The sequence below is a fragment of the Anas platyrhynchos genome, chromosome 8 (assembly GCF_047663525.1).
Source record: "Anas platyrhynchos isolate ZD024472 breed Pekin duck chromosome 8, IASCAAS_PekinDuck_T2T, whole genome shotgun sequence".
NCBI lineage: Eukaryota > Metazoa > Chordata > Aves > Anseriformes > Anatidae > Anas > Anas platyrhynchos.
Window position 1 is genome coordinate 30,621,815 of NC_092594.1, and position 15,639 is coordinate 30,637,453.

At 53.8% G+C, this 15,639-nt stretch overlaps 1 protein-coding gene across 5 annotated transcripts; it reads right to left on the reverse strand.

Annotated features, from left to right (window-relative positions):
• Positions 1–15,639, reverse strand: MOB3C (MOB kinase activator 3C). Of its 5 annotated transcripts, none has more exons than XR_011811200.1 (5): positions 14,883–15,302; positions 9,419–9,903; positions 5,127–5,247; positions 3,925–4,127; positions 1–1,609 (listed from the first exon to the last, which is right to left on the reverse strand). XR_011811200.1 is itself a non-coding variant. In XM_038183157.2 (5 exons), exons 3-5 carry the CDS (start codon positions 9,837–9,839, stop codon positions 1,580–1,582), a joined length of 654 nt encoding a protein of 217 aa, XP_038039085.1. In that variant the 5' UTR covers positions 9,840–9,903; positions 14,883–14,941; positions 15,394–15,639; the 3' UTR covers positions 1–1,579. The 5 variants fall into 5 exon arrangements, 4 of the variants coding, with proteins under 4 accessions (XP_038039085.1, XP_071898207.1, XP_071898208.1 ...); XM_038183157.2 differs by lacking the exon at positions 5,127–5,247 and adding an exon at positions 15,394–15,639 and having other exon boundaries at positions 14,883–14,941; XM_072042106.1 differs by lacking the exon at positions 5,127–5,247 and having other exon boundaries at positions 14,883–14,941; positions 15,122–15,281.

A 15,639-nucleotide genomic window follows, 5' to 3' on the forward strand; every position in this document is an offset into this window, starting at 1 on the left:
GCTTGTTCATGTTTCTTTAATTAGTAACAGAACAAAAATGTTTGGACTTTCAATTATTATTTTACAGTGAAAATATCGCAATGATTTATTGGGTCATTTCGTGTCCATTTTGCTCCATTTTATTTCCATGTAAAAATATACATCTGGTACACAAGATTAAAAAAAATAGATTTTCACAACAAAATAAGTGCTCTGAGCACTAAAAATGCATTTGTGCACTTTAGTGTTGGCTTAAATATTTACATTTTTTAGCCACATCCCCTTCCTCCCCCCCAAATGGGCAAATACTATAAATATCAGATGGGTCTGGTGTACAAAACTTTCCCAGAAAAAGGCCAGGAAAGACAAACATAAAAACGCCATGGCTCAGACAATTTAATTCCCTCAAAATTGTAAAAAAATAAAAAAATAAAAATAAAATTAAAAAAAAAAGACTTCAACTCTTGTCAAAAGAAAATGTCACAGGGAACGGGAAACTAGTTAACAGGCACTGCAAGCAGAAGGGGAAGAAGTTTTGGGATGTGATGCCTTTCATGGGAATAGGGGCACAGACCAGGTAGCAATGGTATGCTTTCTTTTTTGGGCTAGAGAAACTCTGATCAGAAAGGCTTAAGGGGAACCAATCTTGCATTTTTGGACAATCAGGGTAGACGAGATGTCTCTTAAAGTCCTTCCCCACCTGTTTTTCTATGCTATAATGTTGGACGATGGAAAGAAAACAATTTCTCTAGCCTGCACCTGCTGCTTTGAGCCAAGACAACATGTCAGGAAACACTGTTTGTTTTCTGGCAAGCTTATTTCCCTCTCTTTGTATCACAGTTTCTGAGTTTAGAAAATACTTGTGTGGACTGTGTGATCACAATGGAAAGTCGCCAATTCACTTCCTTTTGTCCTGGGGCCACCTTGCTATTAGTCATGAAGTCCCTGCTGCCAAGTGTGAAAAGTTCCTGGGGGAAAAAAAAAAAAGGGAAAAAAAAATAAAAAAGGTCCCTTTGGTAAAGCATGGATTAGGTCAGAAGGAGAGACATTCACAGCTCATGATTAAGAACAGGACATTGGCAGCTAACCTCGTGAAGTCAGCTGGGATCAAACCTCAGCAGCTTTGCAGAGCTGACCTCTGATGTTACCACAAACCCCCCGCATCTGGGCAAGGCCACAGGCATGATTCAGCCAAGGGCATACCTGCTTGCAGGGCAGGTATCGCTAACAAAGTGTTTGAAGGTAATGTAGCTGAGGACAAAACAAGAGGCAAGTTAGCTGAGGAAATGTTATCACACATGGGATTGGTTTTTAGAGACCAGAGTGTGTATCAGTCAACCCAGCTTGCCCCGTTCTCCAGAAGTCAGTGGCTTTCTAAGACAGTAGCCACATGACAGACTGGGATCTGTTAAAATTTTTAAAATATGTATGCTCAGAGATGTTTAGCAAGCTTGGGATCCAGCTCTGGCCTGAAGAGGCTCTTCCACAGCGTTCATAGTTCAGTTGAGACTCCCAGAGCAGGTCCTCGGGAGGGGTCCCCCAGCACTCTTGTCCCGTCGGGTGCCGAGTGAGCTGGCTGAGTGCGCCCGCCGAGGTGGCCTCAGTGGCAAATCCGTTCTGTCATTTCCTTCTGCGTTGGAAGAAAGGGGAAAGAAAAGACAGAACCAGTAAGTGCAGAGACAGCTGACACCGTAGTGCCACGCGGGGCAGCTTGGCAGGTAGCCTGCTGCTGGCTCCATGGAAATCCATGCACCCTGCCTTGGTACGTGAGCAGCTGGGGCTCTGCCAGTGCTGCTGCCCAGTGCCGCGACCTGTCGCCTCTTCCCCCAAGTGCACAGCTCCCCTCAGCCCCCATTTCTGCACTTGGCCTTTGCTAAGAGTGAATCACTGCCTGTCACTAGTTCTGCCTTTGCAAAAGATCTCTCTTATCTCGTTTTTGGCTCCTGCAATTCACTACTATGAAATCACTTCCTAAAGAAGTTTGACAAAAGTTTGATTGAGACAGCAAAGGGAAATTCAGGCAGAGGCAGTCTTTCAAACCAAGAACCCCTTCATCCCATAATCCCTGTATTTTTTTCGAGCTACTTGGGCCTAACTGGACATTCTCTGGCTGATGAGATGCTGATTTTTCTTTCCTCACCATCCTAAATCTCCAAACTGGGGCTTCCCAGAAGAAAACCCACATCTGGGCAGCTCCAGCCATAGTACAGCACTCAGACCTGCTGTCCTGCTCCCGCCAAGTCCCCATGTGCTTGGTGGCCCTCCACAGCCACGTGCAGGGAACAGGACTCTCCTCTCCCATGGGATTTGTGCAGGCTAACTGGTCAGCTAACTGCAAGGTGAGGTCAGTCCTCCGGGATCATGAGGCAGTCAGGAGGGACTCAGCCTCTCGAGGACGGTTCATCTCATCCTGACTGAGAGATGATCAGCTTTCTGCAACCTTTGAGGACTTGCAAAAACAAGATCCTAACTCTTAACTTACAATGAAGGCAGATGCAATGCGCTGTCTGTCCTCACCTGTGTGTCAAGCCAGCTGAAGAGTTCTTCAAGACTGAAAAACACCCAGGGGCAGGGCAATAGCCATGGTGCAGCTGGGTGAGAAGGAGCAAAGCAAGCCACTGACTGCCTGATATTTTGTCTTGGTGGGAAGGAATCGTTACAGAAGCCTGACCTTGTCCCCTTTGGTCTCCTGGTGTTTTCTGGCTGTCCAAGTGCAGCAGTAAGTGCAGCTTTCCCTGCGTGCAGCAGAGAGAAGTGTCCTAACCCACTCAGATTTTGGGACCAATGCCCAGTTACAGCTTCGCTGGGGTAACAGGGTGATCAGAATGGCTTTCCTTGAAATCCTTGAAAGTTGCCCATAAGCTGCAGGAACTTGTCTCCTTGTCCCAAACACAGCGCTACATCTAGGGCGCAGCCACCCTCTGGCTGCAGGTCACTCACTCACACCTACAGCCAGGCATCGCCCAGGGGAAGGAGGTGCCCGAGCCTCCCGCAGGGCTTGGATACCAGCAGTGCAAACCAGGCAATGGGCACACCAAGAAACAAGACAGACCAGAGAGAAACGCACCTCATTTCCTCATAGTTTAACCCTGGTTGCATCACGCTGGAAAACTTATTCATCTTCGATTCATCTAGACCCATAAATGATCCCGTGCTGCATGTGAGTCAGTGGCATTGAAAGGCTATTTAGCGATGTCAGCCTCTGCTTTGGCTATTAGTGCTAATTATTTATGTTAGCCAGCATCAGCCAAAGGAGATGACACCATCACGGGCTGTGTTTCGATGCTAACGAGGTTTGTCATGAGGGGGTGCTGGGGAGGAAGAAGGACACAGGACGCAGTGACACTGGGCTCCCTATTAATTCTTCTCCCCATCACAACACATCCTCTCTAGGTCAGACCACACATGACTTTTTGCCTGTGACACCTTTGTTTGTGTTACAAAAACATGCACATTTTCTGGTTTATGTGCCAGGCCTGTCTTGCTCTTCCTCTGGTGCCCCCAGCCCTGCTTTTTCCAAGGTCTCTGCCTGGCTAATTGCTTCCCAGGGGAGGCTGCAGCAGATCCTGGAGCTCCAGCAAGGCCTCTCTTGTTTGGCTTGGATAGCTGCTGTCTGGAGCTGTGTGCCCTGCTGGGGCTCGCCTTCCTCCAGCCTCTTTGTAATTCGCACTTGGAGCTGAAGCAAGGACCTTAGACCATAATAGGAACACTCAAGCCTGGAGAGGAGACCTGGGCTCAGATCTGACCCTAGAAAGCCGCGTGCACACAAGTGCCTGGCAACACTTGGTGTGCAAATTTCGTTAGAGCTGCCAAGATTACAGAGGGACACCCTGTTGTGGTGCAGAGACAAAAACTGTGGGTGTGCTGCTGGGGGAGGGTGGCTGAAAGAGCCCACAGAGGGTGACTGCAGGGGGCAGAGCCCAGCCCCACCTGGGGCATCCTTACCAAAGGCTCCAGCTCCCGATGGTCGACCAGGCTGAACTCCCTGATGAAGTAGTAAAAGTGCTTGTAGCAGGTGTTGACGTGAGCCTCAGCACCCATGTTGATGATGCTGTCAAAGTGATGGATGTAGACGTGGACGAAGACACGGAAGAGGCGGGTGAGGATCTTAGTGCAAACCTGCTGGAACTGCTTGGGGAAGGGGACACCTGCAAAGCAGAAGCACGTTGGAAACCATTTGACCATTTCTGGAAAAAAATGAAAATAAACCCCCACCACCACCAGGAAAACAAAACAAAACAACAGCTAGAGTGTAAATGTTGCTGCTGTGCTTAACAGGGAGCCATGGGTGAAAGACTCCCTTGGCCAATGTCAAGGTGACAGCTCCAGCAGGGCACTGTGCCATCCAGCTTTCTCCCTTGCCCAATTTCCTCATCGCCCAAACAGCAATTTTCTGCAATTCTGGCAATCTGGGGAGTTTCCCTAGGAGAGAAAATTTCTCATCCAATGTCGGAGGCCACATCTTTCCCTGTCTGGATCCCTCTGTCCTGCCCTTTCCATACAAATCTGAGCAGACCCAGCGCAGCACAAATGTCTTGACCCAAGTCTACGACAGAACAAAACCTGTCTCAGCAGGACGGAAACCTTCCCTGCTCCTCAGGACTGAAACCATGGGTTGTGCTACCTTTCTTCCTCCACACACCCTCAAACATCACTTCTGATGCATCCACAGAAACAGGTGGGGTTCCAGATTTCCTCCTGAGCCATGTTTCAAACAATTGTGTCACTAAATCAGGAACAGAGACGCCTGGCTTGGCAATCCTTGCGAAGTCATGCCATTGTGCCTGGATGATGCTCCCTACTGAAACGTCCTCCCAGGTTGTTCAGGAACTGGGCCCACCACACTTTACTCTATGCTTTTAGCCTTGTCCTGCACAAGGACACAATTTCTTATTCTGCATTTCCACCCTTGCCTAAACACACTACTATCACAGTGCAAATCTCAGAGGTATAACAGGGTCCGTGTCAGCAAGCAAATCTCTAAAGGAAGCCTGGCTTTTGAAACCCCTGCAAATATTTTTTTTTGGAAGGTGGAAAATGAAACAATTATGATTTGTTTTCCTGACGGTTCTTCCTCTCCCCTGAGCAATTCAATGCAAATCTGCAACAAGCAAAATAAAATCTTCCCTTCCCGCAGCTGTACCTACCTCCTCCCCGAGCTTCTTACTAATACAGCACTTAACCTCTTAAAAATCTTCCCAAATAATCTCCGCTCAACTGTGGCCAGCTCACGCATGATGCTGTGGAAAGCATCAGCAAATCTCTCAGCTAAAAAAAAAAACAATAAAAATGGTAATTTGAGTCTTCCTCATCAGCCCCGCTAGGCAATTAACTTGTTTTTTTCCCACTGGCTCCTGGCAGTTTTGTTTGCCAGCAGCAGTGCCGTGCCCCTCTTCTCGTGGGGATCTGCTTCTGCCCTCACCCCCTGACCGTGGAGCTCTCCCTGCCTGCTGTGTGCTGAGGCAGGGAGCATGGAGCAGACCTCTGGGCTTCCCTGCTGTCAGGAAGGGCATTGTGCTTTAGCAAAGGCTTCACTGGGGCTTTTTGCACTGAGTGAGAATTTGCTAAGCAAATAAAAGCCCAAATCACCCGGATAGGGGCAGGGACAAGCCATTAGGGTGGCCCCTGCAGAGCACCTTTGAGGAATCAGTCAAGAAATATTTCTTTTAATAAAGAAAAATCCATCAGAGCAAGTCATTTCGGATGAACGCAGGTTCCCAGAAGCCAGATGGGAAACACAGGCTGTTCTGAACAGAATGGGCTCAGACTGCCAGGGCTGATGGCATCTGTGGTCCTGATACTGCTGTTGGAGGATCCACCTCCAGAGCTGGCAGGTGGTGATGGGTGGCTTTCCTCTGCCTTTGTCCTGAGGTTAGTCAGGAACCGTTTTGTCCTATAAACCAGTTGCCAGCAACATCTTCGTGCACAGGCTGAAGAGACTTGGGGGGGGCAGACACATCCAGCTCCAACCTGGGCTCTCCAAAAGCATCTCTTGCATCAGGGAACAGAGATTTAGCACAAAGCTTGTGGCTGACAGCCACTGTGGGAGCTGCTGAGCTATCACACTCCTAATGATGCCTGCAGAGAGAGCATCGGGCTGCCAAGAGCTCGAGGTACCCTCCTGGGCTACCCCACCACTGTGGCTTCCCATGAACCCAGCAGCACCATCAGCTCCTGGGCTGCTCTTCCTTGTGTCCATCACAAGGTGTCAGTGTCAGGCTGTCCTCTGTGGGCACCGCCAGGCTGCCGTGGTGTTTTTTTGGCTGTCACCCATGGACTTCAGCGGGTCACCTCGTCATGACACCACCACCTGCTACGGTCCTTTGGGCCCAGGGATTTTGAGGGTCGGGTTCTGGCTCCTTCTCCCCGTATCTCCCCGCTTGCTCTCCCAAGCAGAAATGGCCCTAGCAGGAGCCGAGCGGGGAAACGGAGAGCATCAGATGTGCTGGAAGGCAGGGCAAGGGCTGTAAACGCAGCAGCAGGTACGATTTCATCGCTGCCAGCAGCGTGACTCACTGCCCTGACACGAATCAGCAGCTTCAGTTATTCCTGGATGTTTTCCTTGAAACCCCACGATGTGATTTAATGCGCCGAGGAGTCTGTTTTCCACCCTCTGCGCCGATTGCTTCAAAACATAAGGAAGCCGTGTGGGACCGCGAGGAAAAGGAAATGAGGATGAGAGGCAACGAAGCGCCTGCGCTTACAGGAAGGGAAGGCGGATGGGTCTTGGACCCTTCCTGCCATCTCTCCCGTCCCCAGCCCTTGTGCACCAGCCAATTCCATTTTTTCATGATGAATCAGTAATGTGAAACTATTTTGCTTCTTGGCAGTCGTATTTTTTTCTCTCCAAGAGCAGTAATTCAGTGAACGACGTGATGAATTATCGTCGTTAATATTATTGCTAAAAATCCATTTTGGCCGCTGGATGGTTCGGTGATTCATCTTTTCCTAAAAATACGTCTTTAAAGCTCCTTTGAAACTAACAGCACGGTGGCAGCTGCAAGCTGCTGTGGCATTAATTCGGGAAGAAAGAAGGGAGAAAATAAAAGGCAAATTGTGTAAAAAATAGCTAGCTGAGAAAACTGCAACAATTAGCCGAATTCTGAACATTTTTCTCCTGTTGTTACGGGGAGAAAGGAGGGGATAATTATGAATCAAGTTTTCTCTGCTTTTTGTCATTGTTTTGGGAATATGCTTGCATGGCAGGGTTGGGCTTGGGAGAGCTTTCCAAGAACAGCCCCAGAGCCTCCTGTGAGCGATGCTCCTGGCAGCCGCGGGCAGAGCTGGCAGAGAGCACGGGCGCTGCCGCCGCTGCTTTTGGTCCAAGCCTCACATCCACGCTGCTTTAAAAACGGAGATGTCTTGGCACACGGGGCAGTGTGGGCATGGGACAGGTGGCCCTGCAGACCCTAAAAGTTTGGGTTTTCGCCATGGGTGAGCTTTTGGTGAAACACAAAATGCGATTTCCCCAGCTATCAGCAGGCACCACGGGGCAGGGTGATGACCAGGAGGAGCCGATATTTTCCCGGTGGTAACTCGCTCATGAAGAAATCTACTGACATAGCTTTACCAGCTGGTAAAAATAAGCCTGTAGAATCACTTATTCTAATCCCTGCATGGGAACAATGCTTATTCTGCATTTAATAATTTTTTTTCAGGCCAGCTATGTTGGTTGGGAGAACGGAAACAGAGCGCTAAGCGCATGTTAACTGATCCGGGTGGGCTGGGAGAGCTGGAGGTGATTTATGGCAGCCAGGCTCACCCCAGCCAGGAAACTGTCTCATCGTGGCAGACAGGTTTCCTTCCAGAGGGAGGATTTATACAGCAAAGCCTTTCAGTGGGACTGAGCCCTGCAGTAGACTTCCCTGTGGACAGGGAAGATGCAGCATCTCCTCCACCCTCACCATCTCCTTTCATTTCCAGCTGAGCCTCCAAGCCCAGGACGAAGGAGCCCCCCAGTCAGACTCACGAGGAGCCTCTCCCCTAGCTGCAGGCAGAGCCTGTGCAGCCAGGTCAGACCGGGCACCCCATCCCACAAGGCTGAAATTAAGATTTTGGCAAGCCAAGCCTCCATGTGCTGCCTCTCTCCTGCTTGCACAGAGCTGTCACCCCTCCAAGCCTCATAGCCCAGAGGGGCAGAGGCTTTCCCCAAAAAAGCAGCAGCACGTGCCTAGATGCTCCAGCACAGCCAAACGGGGCTGTGAGAATTAGTGGCAGCCAGAAATCCCACACAGACCATTTTCTTCGATGTTTCCAAGGCTTTTTCAGCATATTAATAAAAATCCTAAGAACAACTGCAGTGGTTTCATCCAGCTCTGTCGGCTGTGCTGCTTGGGGAAACAGACTTGCAAAGCCCTGCATTTCGCCTTAAGATCCCTAAAGCTTCCTTTCCATTCAAGTGGCTTTGGATTTTTTTCTGGAAAGCAACCTCTCCCGGGCAGCAACTGAGACTCTGGCAGCCAGATCTGGTGCAAATGACCCAGGGAAAGAAGAGATCCCGTGGGACAGAGCAGAACAGAAAAGTTCAGTGGGAAGGGACCTACAAAGACCATCGCGTCCAACTGCCTGACCACTTCAGAGCTAACCAAAAGCTGAAGCATGTTATTAAAGACATTATCCAAGTGCCTCTTGAACACTGACAGGGCGAGAGCTTATTTATAGACCTTTTCTGCTCCATGAAGATGGCAGAAACAACCAGAGCAGCCCCTCAGCAAAGAGGAGAGGTGGTAGATGTCTTTTACCAGCACCCAGCACACCAGCACCTGCACATCTCCCCAAATGAGAAAGCAGCTCAGCAGCAGAGCCAATATCAGCTGCCAAACACATCAGGTCAGCAGCAGAGGGGTTATTTCACATGCTGCTTTTGCCTTTGGCAGCTGCTGCAAGCTCTTAAGGCCAAACTTTTTGCAAGGTTGCATCATATGCAGGGGGTGAGCAGCTGGAAAGGCCGGATCCCCGGTCAGGCCTCTGCTCTGGAGACGCCTTAGCTAAACAGCACGATGAGATGTATCGTCAGGGCTGGGATGAATTAGCAGGGGTGGAAAGGAGCTGAGAAGTGACGCAGCAAGGCAGGACAAAGGCCAGACCTTGGGAGCATGAACCTGCTTAGAAAAGCAGAAAGAACTGGAGCTGGTCCATCAAGACAAAATGGACAAGATGGTGCGGGGGTGGGCTGACCGCCTCCAAGCAGCGTTGCAGCTCAGCTCCTCGAGGATGGGCGAGCAGACAGCCTACCAGCCCTCACTTCTCAGAATCACAGCATAGATGGAAAAAACGAAAGCACAGAAGAAGAGAATATTTTTTCCTGCAAACAGAACGAGGAATCCCAATCTCTTGGGATTGCTAAATTCAGCACCACCCGGAGGTTTGCAGTGCTGGTTTGGGAACCCACACTGGTTACAAGCAGAGCCCTTCTGTGAGGAACCACGGTCCCACTCACCTATCCTGGTGGGGAAGATGTCCTCGTTGTTGATGAGCATCTCGATCCAGTCCATCAGCATGCACATGTACTGCGGGGCCGACAGCTTGGTCGGCTTCTTGTATTTGCTATCGTCCTGCCAGCGGTACTCGTACTTGAGCCCTCCCGACATGATGGGGCAGCTCCTCTCGGTGCAGTACTCGGACATGGTGCCGTAGATGAGGTTGATGCGGTTGAAGAAGTCCACCACGTGCACGGCGATCCAGTCGTTGATGCTCTCGCCGGGAGGCAGCTGCACCACCGTCCTCAGGTCCAGCCCGGATTTGAGGGAGGCCTGGGCTTTCTTGTAGAGCTCGAAGCGCTGGGTGCCGGGCTCAAACTTCTTGCGGGGCCGAAACGTTTTGTCTTTGTTGAAGACTTGCTTGAGACACAGTGCCATCATGGGCTGGGCCGGCCAGGGTGAGGGCAGCGGAGTCAAAGCCACAGATCTTCAGGTATGGAGGTTTCTGGGAGGAGAAGGACACGGATTTTGGTTATGCACAGAGCCGTGTGCGTGCACCTCGCAGGGACGAGCTAGCGCCGGGATGCTGCTGGCCCCACAACGGCAGCAGTGAGGAGCCAGCCAGCCTCTTATCTTCAGGCCTTTATCTGTAAATATTGCCATCAAACAAAAAATGTGATATCAGTGGTGTTCACCAACCCCAGCAGCCCCAACCTGGCGTCTTTTATCCCCTCCTGGCAAAGGAGAGGTGCCTCTTTCCCAGGGATTTCGCAGCTCCCAAAAATAGCTGCGAGCCAGCCCTGCGGACAACGCTGCGACCGCAGCTGGCCGCTGGTTCACACAGCCCCAGCGCCCGGCTCAACGGGAAGAGGGGGGATTTTTGTTGTTGTTCAGCCCCGTGTGTTTGTTCAGAAGAACAAAACCCGCATCCGAAGAAGGGAAACAAACAGCAGCCGAGCGCGCCGGTGCCAGGATGCGGCCGTGCCGGCGCACAATGCGCACGGGAGCTGGGGCTCCCACAGCTCCCCACGCTTCTCCAGCCTCGCAGCACCCCGGGGACAGGGGACGAGGTCTGGAAGTCACCACTCTGAGCTCATCCCTTCCTGCCGGCCTGGGGTGGCCAGCACGGAGCAGGTCTGCAGCGTTTCCCTTTTTTCCTTCCTGAAGCTCCGCTGGAAATCCCGCCCGCTCCAGAGTGTCCTGGACGGGCTGAGAAGCACTCGTGGGTCTGCCTGGAGTTCCCTGTGCGCCTCATCGGGGTTGTTAACAGGAGGCCCCAGCGTGCCAAATGCTTTGCTTAGGCTTGGGGAGGAAAAAAAATCCCCAGACGGCCTCCCCCAGAGAGGAGGAGGTGGAGAAAGAGTTAAAAATATCAATCAGTTCACGGAAAGGGGAAGTGACTTACCCAGAGTCACGAGCAGGAGGGGATGGTGGCCAAGCAAGGCTTGGGTGCACATTCAGCGTTAAAAAGACATCTTTTAGCCAAAAGCTTGCTATGTAAACTCAATGTTTTGTCAACTCAGTCCCGAGCCACAGGCAAATCCTATTTAACCCAGCAGAGATCAGCCATCTGTCTTGCAAGGGCAACTCTGTGCTCCCCCAGAGCCCACCCCAGGGGCATCCCTGGGTGCAGGATCTGCCCTGAGGGGGTTTCTACACCGCAGCCACACGGCTGCGAGGGGAAAGCCCTGCTGTGGGAGCTTCCAGTGCTGCGGAGGCTGGTGGGGACGAGCCGCAGCCTTTCCCACACATGCAGCAATGCTTTGTCACCATCACAGAGCTTGTGGCACGCTGGCACCACGCGCCGCCATACCCTGCTGTACCCAGTCCCGAATCTTGTGTTTTTAGGTGATTTTTGCCCCATGCCATCATGCAATGGATTATTACTCTGGTGTCTGCAGGTGATTTTCCCCCACACAGGCCCCATGCCCAATTAAAAAAAAAAAAAAAAAAAAAAAAAACAGGGCAAGAACCCTGCTCAGCACCTGCTGGGGTTTTTTTTGCATCTTTTGGGGATGGGCAGCAATGAGGGAGCACCACGGCCGCTGCCCAAGCGCTGGGAGCAGCCCCCTCCCGAGCTCGCAGGCAGCCGGGCACAGCTGGGTAACGCGGGCGGGTTTGCTCTGGGGGTCCCTGCCAGCATCGCTACTGAATTACCGAGTCATTCAAAGGCCTCGTGAATCCTTACCGGAATTGGGGAGAAAACTTCTTCTCCAGAAATCCGATTTAACACAAAGCCAACAGCACATCCTGGGATTTACAACTGAAAGGAGCTGGGAGAGGCACCGGGCCAAGAGCCGGCTTCTTTCCCAACCTCGCTCCAAGGCTTCCCCTGCTCGGCGGGCAGGAAAAGACACGAGAGGCACAGGGAGGGAGCAGCGGGGAGGCCAGGGCTGGGGCTTTAAACACCCGGTGCAGCCCTTCATTGGGGACACTGGGCAAAAGAGCACCCTGTTGGAAGCGGCCTCGGCCTCAAGCTGCTTGCAGGACCAGCTTTTCCCACTCCCTGCCCTCAACCTGGAGCAGCGGAGCGCGAGGCAGCGCTAACGGGATGCCCGTTTGGGGAGATCCTAAAGCCATGCCCCAGCAGGCTGAGGCAGCAACATGACGGTGCAGGTACCGCTGCCGTCGGTGCCCAGGGGGCCTGGCGTGGTGCCGGGCAGCCCCCAATTCCCACGTGCGAAATCAAAGCTTGCCCCCGGGCTCTCCAGGCACGGCTGCCCTGCGATTCCCACAGCAGGGCGGTGCCGGCAGGCACCCCGCATGTCCCGTCCTGAATCACCTGCAAATCCTCCAGAGCGAGATGTTCGGGGTTTCGGTGGTGGTCCCATGCCCCCCATATCCTCACCGCTGCGTGCCCAAATCCTCGGTGCCTGCCCCATCTGCCTGCCCGAAATGGCCTCGTGTTTTGCAGGGGCAGGTTTAACACCCAGCAAAACCCTTCCGCTGCTCCGAACGCTGCTGGTTTCAGCTGTGCCCCCGATTTTACCAGATCAGGAGAGAAACTTGTAGGGTTTAGTGGAAGCCAAGTGGGTGCAGGGTGAAGCTGCAGGGGTGTGGTGGGGCTGTGGGGCTACAGCAGGCTGGGACGTGCAAAATCCTGGTTTCCTAGAGGGCTGGCAGGGCCAGGGGAGAAAGGAAATGAACTGGATGGGGGGAAACAAGTTCAGGGTCAGGATCAGCCCTTGGTTCGGATTTGGGAAGGATACTTTTCCTTTTTTTTTTCCTTAAATCACTTGAAAACCACAGAAGAGCACTGCCAGACAAAGGCTTTGTTTTAAATTAAGAACAACACCGAACAGGCTGTTTAGAAACTGGCAAAACAAAGGGGGGAAAAAAGGCAAAACAGAAGGGAGGGGAGCTTCCTCTGCCCACCGCAAACAATCCCGTGCTCCCAGCAAGGCCACCAGTACAGGCCGGCATCCCTGACCCCAAACCAGCTCGAATCCCCAAACCAGCAGGGGCTGACAGACGAGGACTGGGCTCTGGTGGGGATGGTGCCGCGCTCCCTGCCTCAGTTTCCCCACTTTCAAAACTCATCTCCCTCCCCTCCCTTCATATTTAGGGCTGTAAATTCAACAGCTTGGCTTCAGGGAGAGGGAAAGCTCTTTGCGAGTGCCCCCGGGATGTAGCAGTGCTTATTTCTGACCAGGATCGGGAATAACAAGGGGGAGGAAGGTGCCGGCAGCAGCACCTCCAGCTGGCAGCGGGCCTGGTGCCTGCGCCAGCCCTGGACGCGGCCCCAGACGCTGACACACGCACACAGGCATCTGAAACCGCCCGGCAGCAGCCTCCATGAGGCCCCGAGCACACCGAGCCCCATGCATTTGGTCCCCAGTGAAACCTGCTGGCTCCACGTGTCCCCCCTCTGCTTCCCCTGGTGGATTTTGGCCTTAGGCCTCTCCGTCAGGGCAAAAATTCCCCTCCTGCCACTGCCCTGCACGGCGGGGCCGGCATTAGCCCAGACACCAGCCTGAGCCCCCAGATGGCCTCCAGACGGCCGGCCTGACCAGCTGCCTGCTGGTAAAGGGGCTCGGATGTATTTTTTGCTGCTCAGGGCTGTGTTACGGTCTGCATCCCGACCCCACAGCTCCCCAAGAGCACCAGAGAAGCCCTGTTGCAAACCTCAACCTGTCCTGGAGCACCTGCAGCTGGGGTTTCTTTGTGGGGAGCTTGAGGTGCACCAGAAAGGCCCCAAAGGCTGAGCTGCCTCCCCCAAGCATCCCTGTCAGCAGCTCAGACCCCGTCCCACCAGGGGCTGGGGGCAGGCAGTGCTCCCCAAGGAGGTTTTGCAGCTCTCCCCATGGCCACGTCTGGTTTTAAAGGAGGGGCAGTGCAGGAGGAAGGTGCTGGGGGCACGGCCTCAGGCCTCTGGCCCCGCTCCCTCTCCCCGGGCTTCCTGCTGGAGCCAAGCCCCAGCTGGGCCATCCGTGAGAAACGGGGTTATTGGCTGCCGATCCCAAATATAACCCAAACGCTGTAAAATTCCAGGAGACGAGCCAAGACAAGATGCCGGGAAGGGGATCGAGGGCCAGCACGCCAGACAGCAGGGCTGTGGAGAGCGGGGGGCTGGAGGCAGGGTCCCACCAGCCCCAAACGCCAGGCACAGCTCCTGGTGCTGCCAAGCCCTGTGAGAGGCACGAGCATCATTTAGGGCAGTCCCCAGCAACTATTTTTGAAGGGCCCAGCTCCCAAAGGCAGCGGGGCTCTGCTCTCTGTGCCGGTACTTCCCTCAGCTCTGCTGACACTCGGAAATCCCCACTTGGTGAAAACCAACGTGGTTTCCAGGAACAGAACCACTCACATCTCTGCTCACCCCCAGACCAGCCTCGCTGTCCCCTCTGTGTCCCTGACCCCAAAAAACTAAGCCCCATCTCTCTGTGCTGCAGGTGGCACATCCAGCTTGCTTTGGGGTGATGCTGTTTGGGGGTACCTCACTCCTGGGGCTGGGATCTTGCTGTGGGCACCAGTGACTTGCTCAGAGCCCTGCAGACAGGCTCCCTGCGGCACCCAAGGAGGTCAGTCCCCACCATCACAGCCAGAATCCCAAATGCCAGGAACTCCGGTGGGACACACGCCAGCGGCTAGAAGCACATCCTCACCGCTCGCCCTGCCCCAGCTCCCCCTGCCCTCCCCTGGACACAGACAAAGCCACCTCCAGGACCGTCCCCACCGGGCTGTGGGGTGACCACCCCCACTGTGGGCTCCCCCCGTGCCCCAAACACCCCCAGGCTCCCCAGCCCAGCACCCTCCTGCACCCCAGGCTCAGGACCCCTCGGTTTTCACACACACAGCCCAGCTGAGACACCGGCAGCATTGGGAAGAGTCTCCGCAGGCTCCCGTGTCCCAGCTGGGCAGGGGGGGCTCGTTTCTCCCCTGGGTTTGCCCTCCCTGCCTTGGAAGCACCCCAGGAGCATCCTCGGGGATGTGGGGGACACAGCACCGGGACGTTGGTGCTGCTCCTCTCCCCAGCCCAGCACTCACCTCATCCCCGGCACGCCCAGCCGCCAGCACACGATCCCGCCGTGCTTGCTGCTCTCTTACTAGGGAAAATAAAAAAAAATAATAAAAAATAATTAAATAACCCGATTCAAAACAAAAGCCCAGCGCCCGCCGGGATGCCCCACGGCGGGAGGAGCGGCCGCACGCCGATGTTGGCCGGGCTCTCGTCGCAGAAAGCGGGGCCGAGGGTTTTTGTGCCGCCGCTGATGTCACATCCTGACCCTGCCGAGCCGCAGCTGTCCCCGGGCCCCGCGGCCCCCCCGGCTCCACCAGCAGCTCCCACTCATGCACACACACAGCCACACGCACGCCTGTGCAAATGCAGGCGCATCCCTCCCTGCTTTGCACCCCAAAAATCCGCCAAATGGGGAAAGCGCCGGGACGAGCTGGGCGCCTCCCAAGAAAAAAAAAAAAAAAAAAAAAAAAAAGAGAGAGAAGAAAGAAGCAGCAGAAACAAAAGGCAAGAAAGCCTTCGGCTTCAGACAGGACTTACTTTTGTTGGTCTGAGAGGCGGGGAGAGTTATGAAGTGTGTTGAGATGTTTCAGTGCCGCTCGAGCCAGCACGGTGGGCACGGCAGGAGCGGCGTGGGACGGTTTGGCACGACCAGGGCTGCGGGAGGAGCACGGCTGGCTTCAGCTCCGGCTGCCTGAATGGGGATATAAAACACCCAGCACAGGTCCGGCGTGAAGCTGGCAGGTGTTTGAGGGGGACAGGAGGCAGCTGAGCGGTGCTGATGTC

Bases quoted from the DNA above. Each gene is read 5' to 3' on its own strand.
- MOB3C (XM_038183157.2), bottom strand. From the start codon at position 9,839: ATGATGGCACTGTGTCTCAAGCAAGTCTTCAACAAAGACAAAACGTTT. The intron at 4,128-9,418 runs GTGAGTGGGACC...TCTGCTTTGCAG, and splicing joins CATCTTCCCCACCAGGATAG to GTGTCCCCTTCCCCAAGCAG. The intron at 1,610-3,924 runs GTAAGGATGCCC...CTTCCAACGCAG, and splicing joins ATCGGGAGCTGGAGCCTTTG to AAGGAAATGACAGAACGGAT.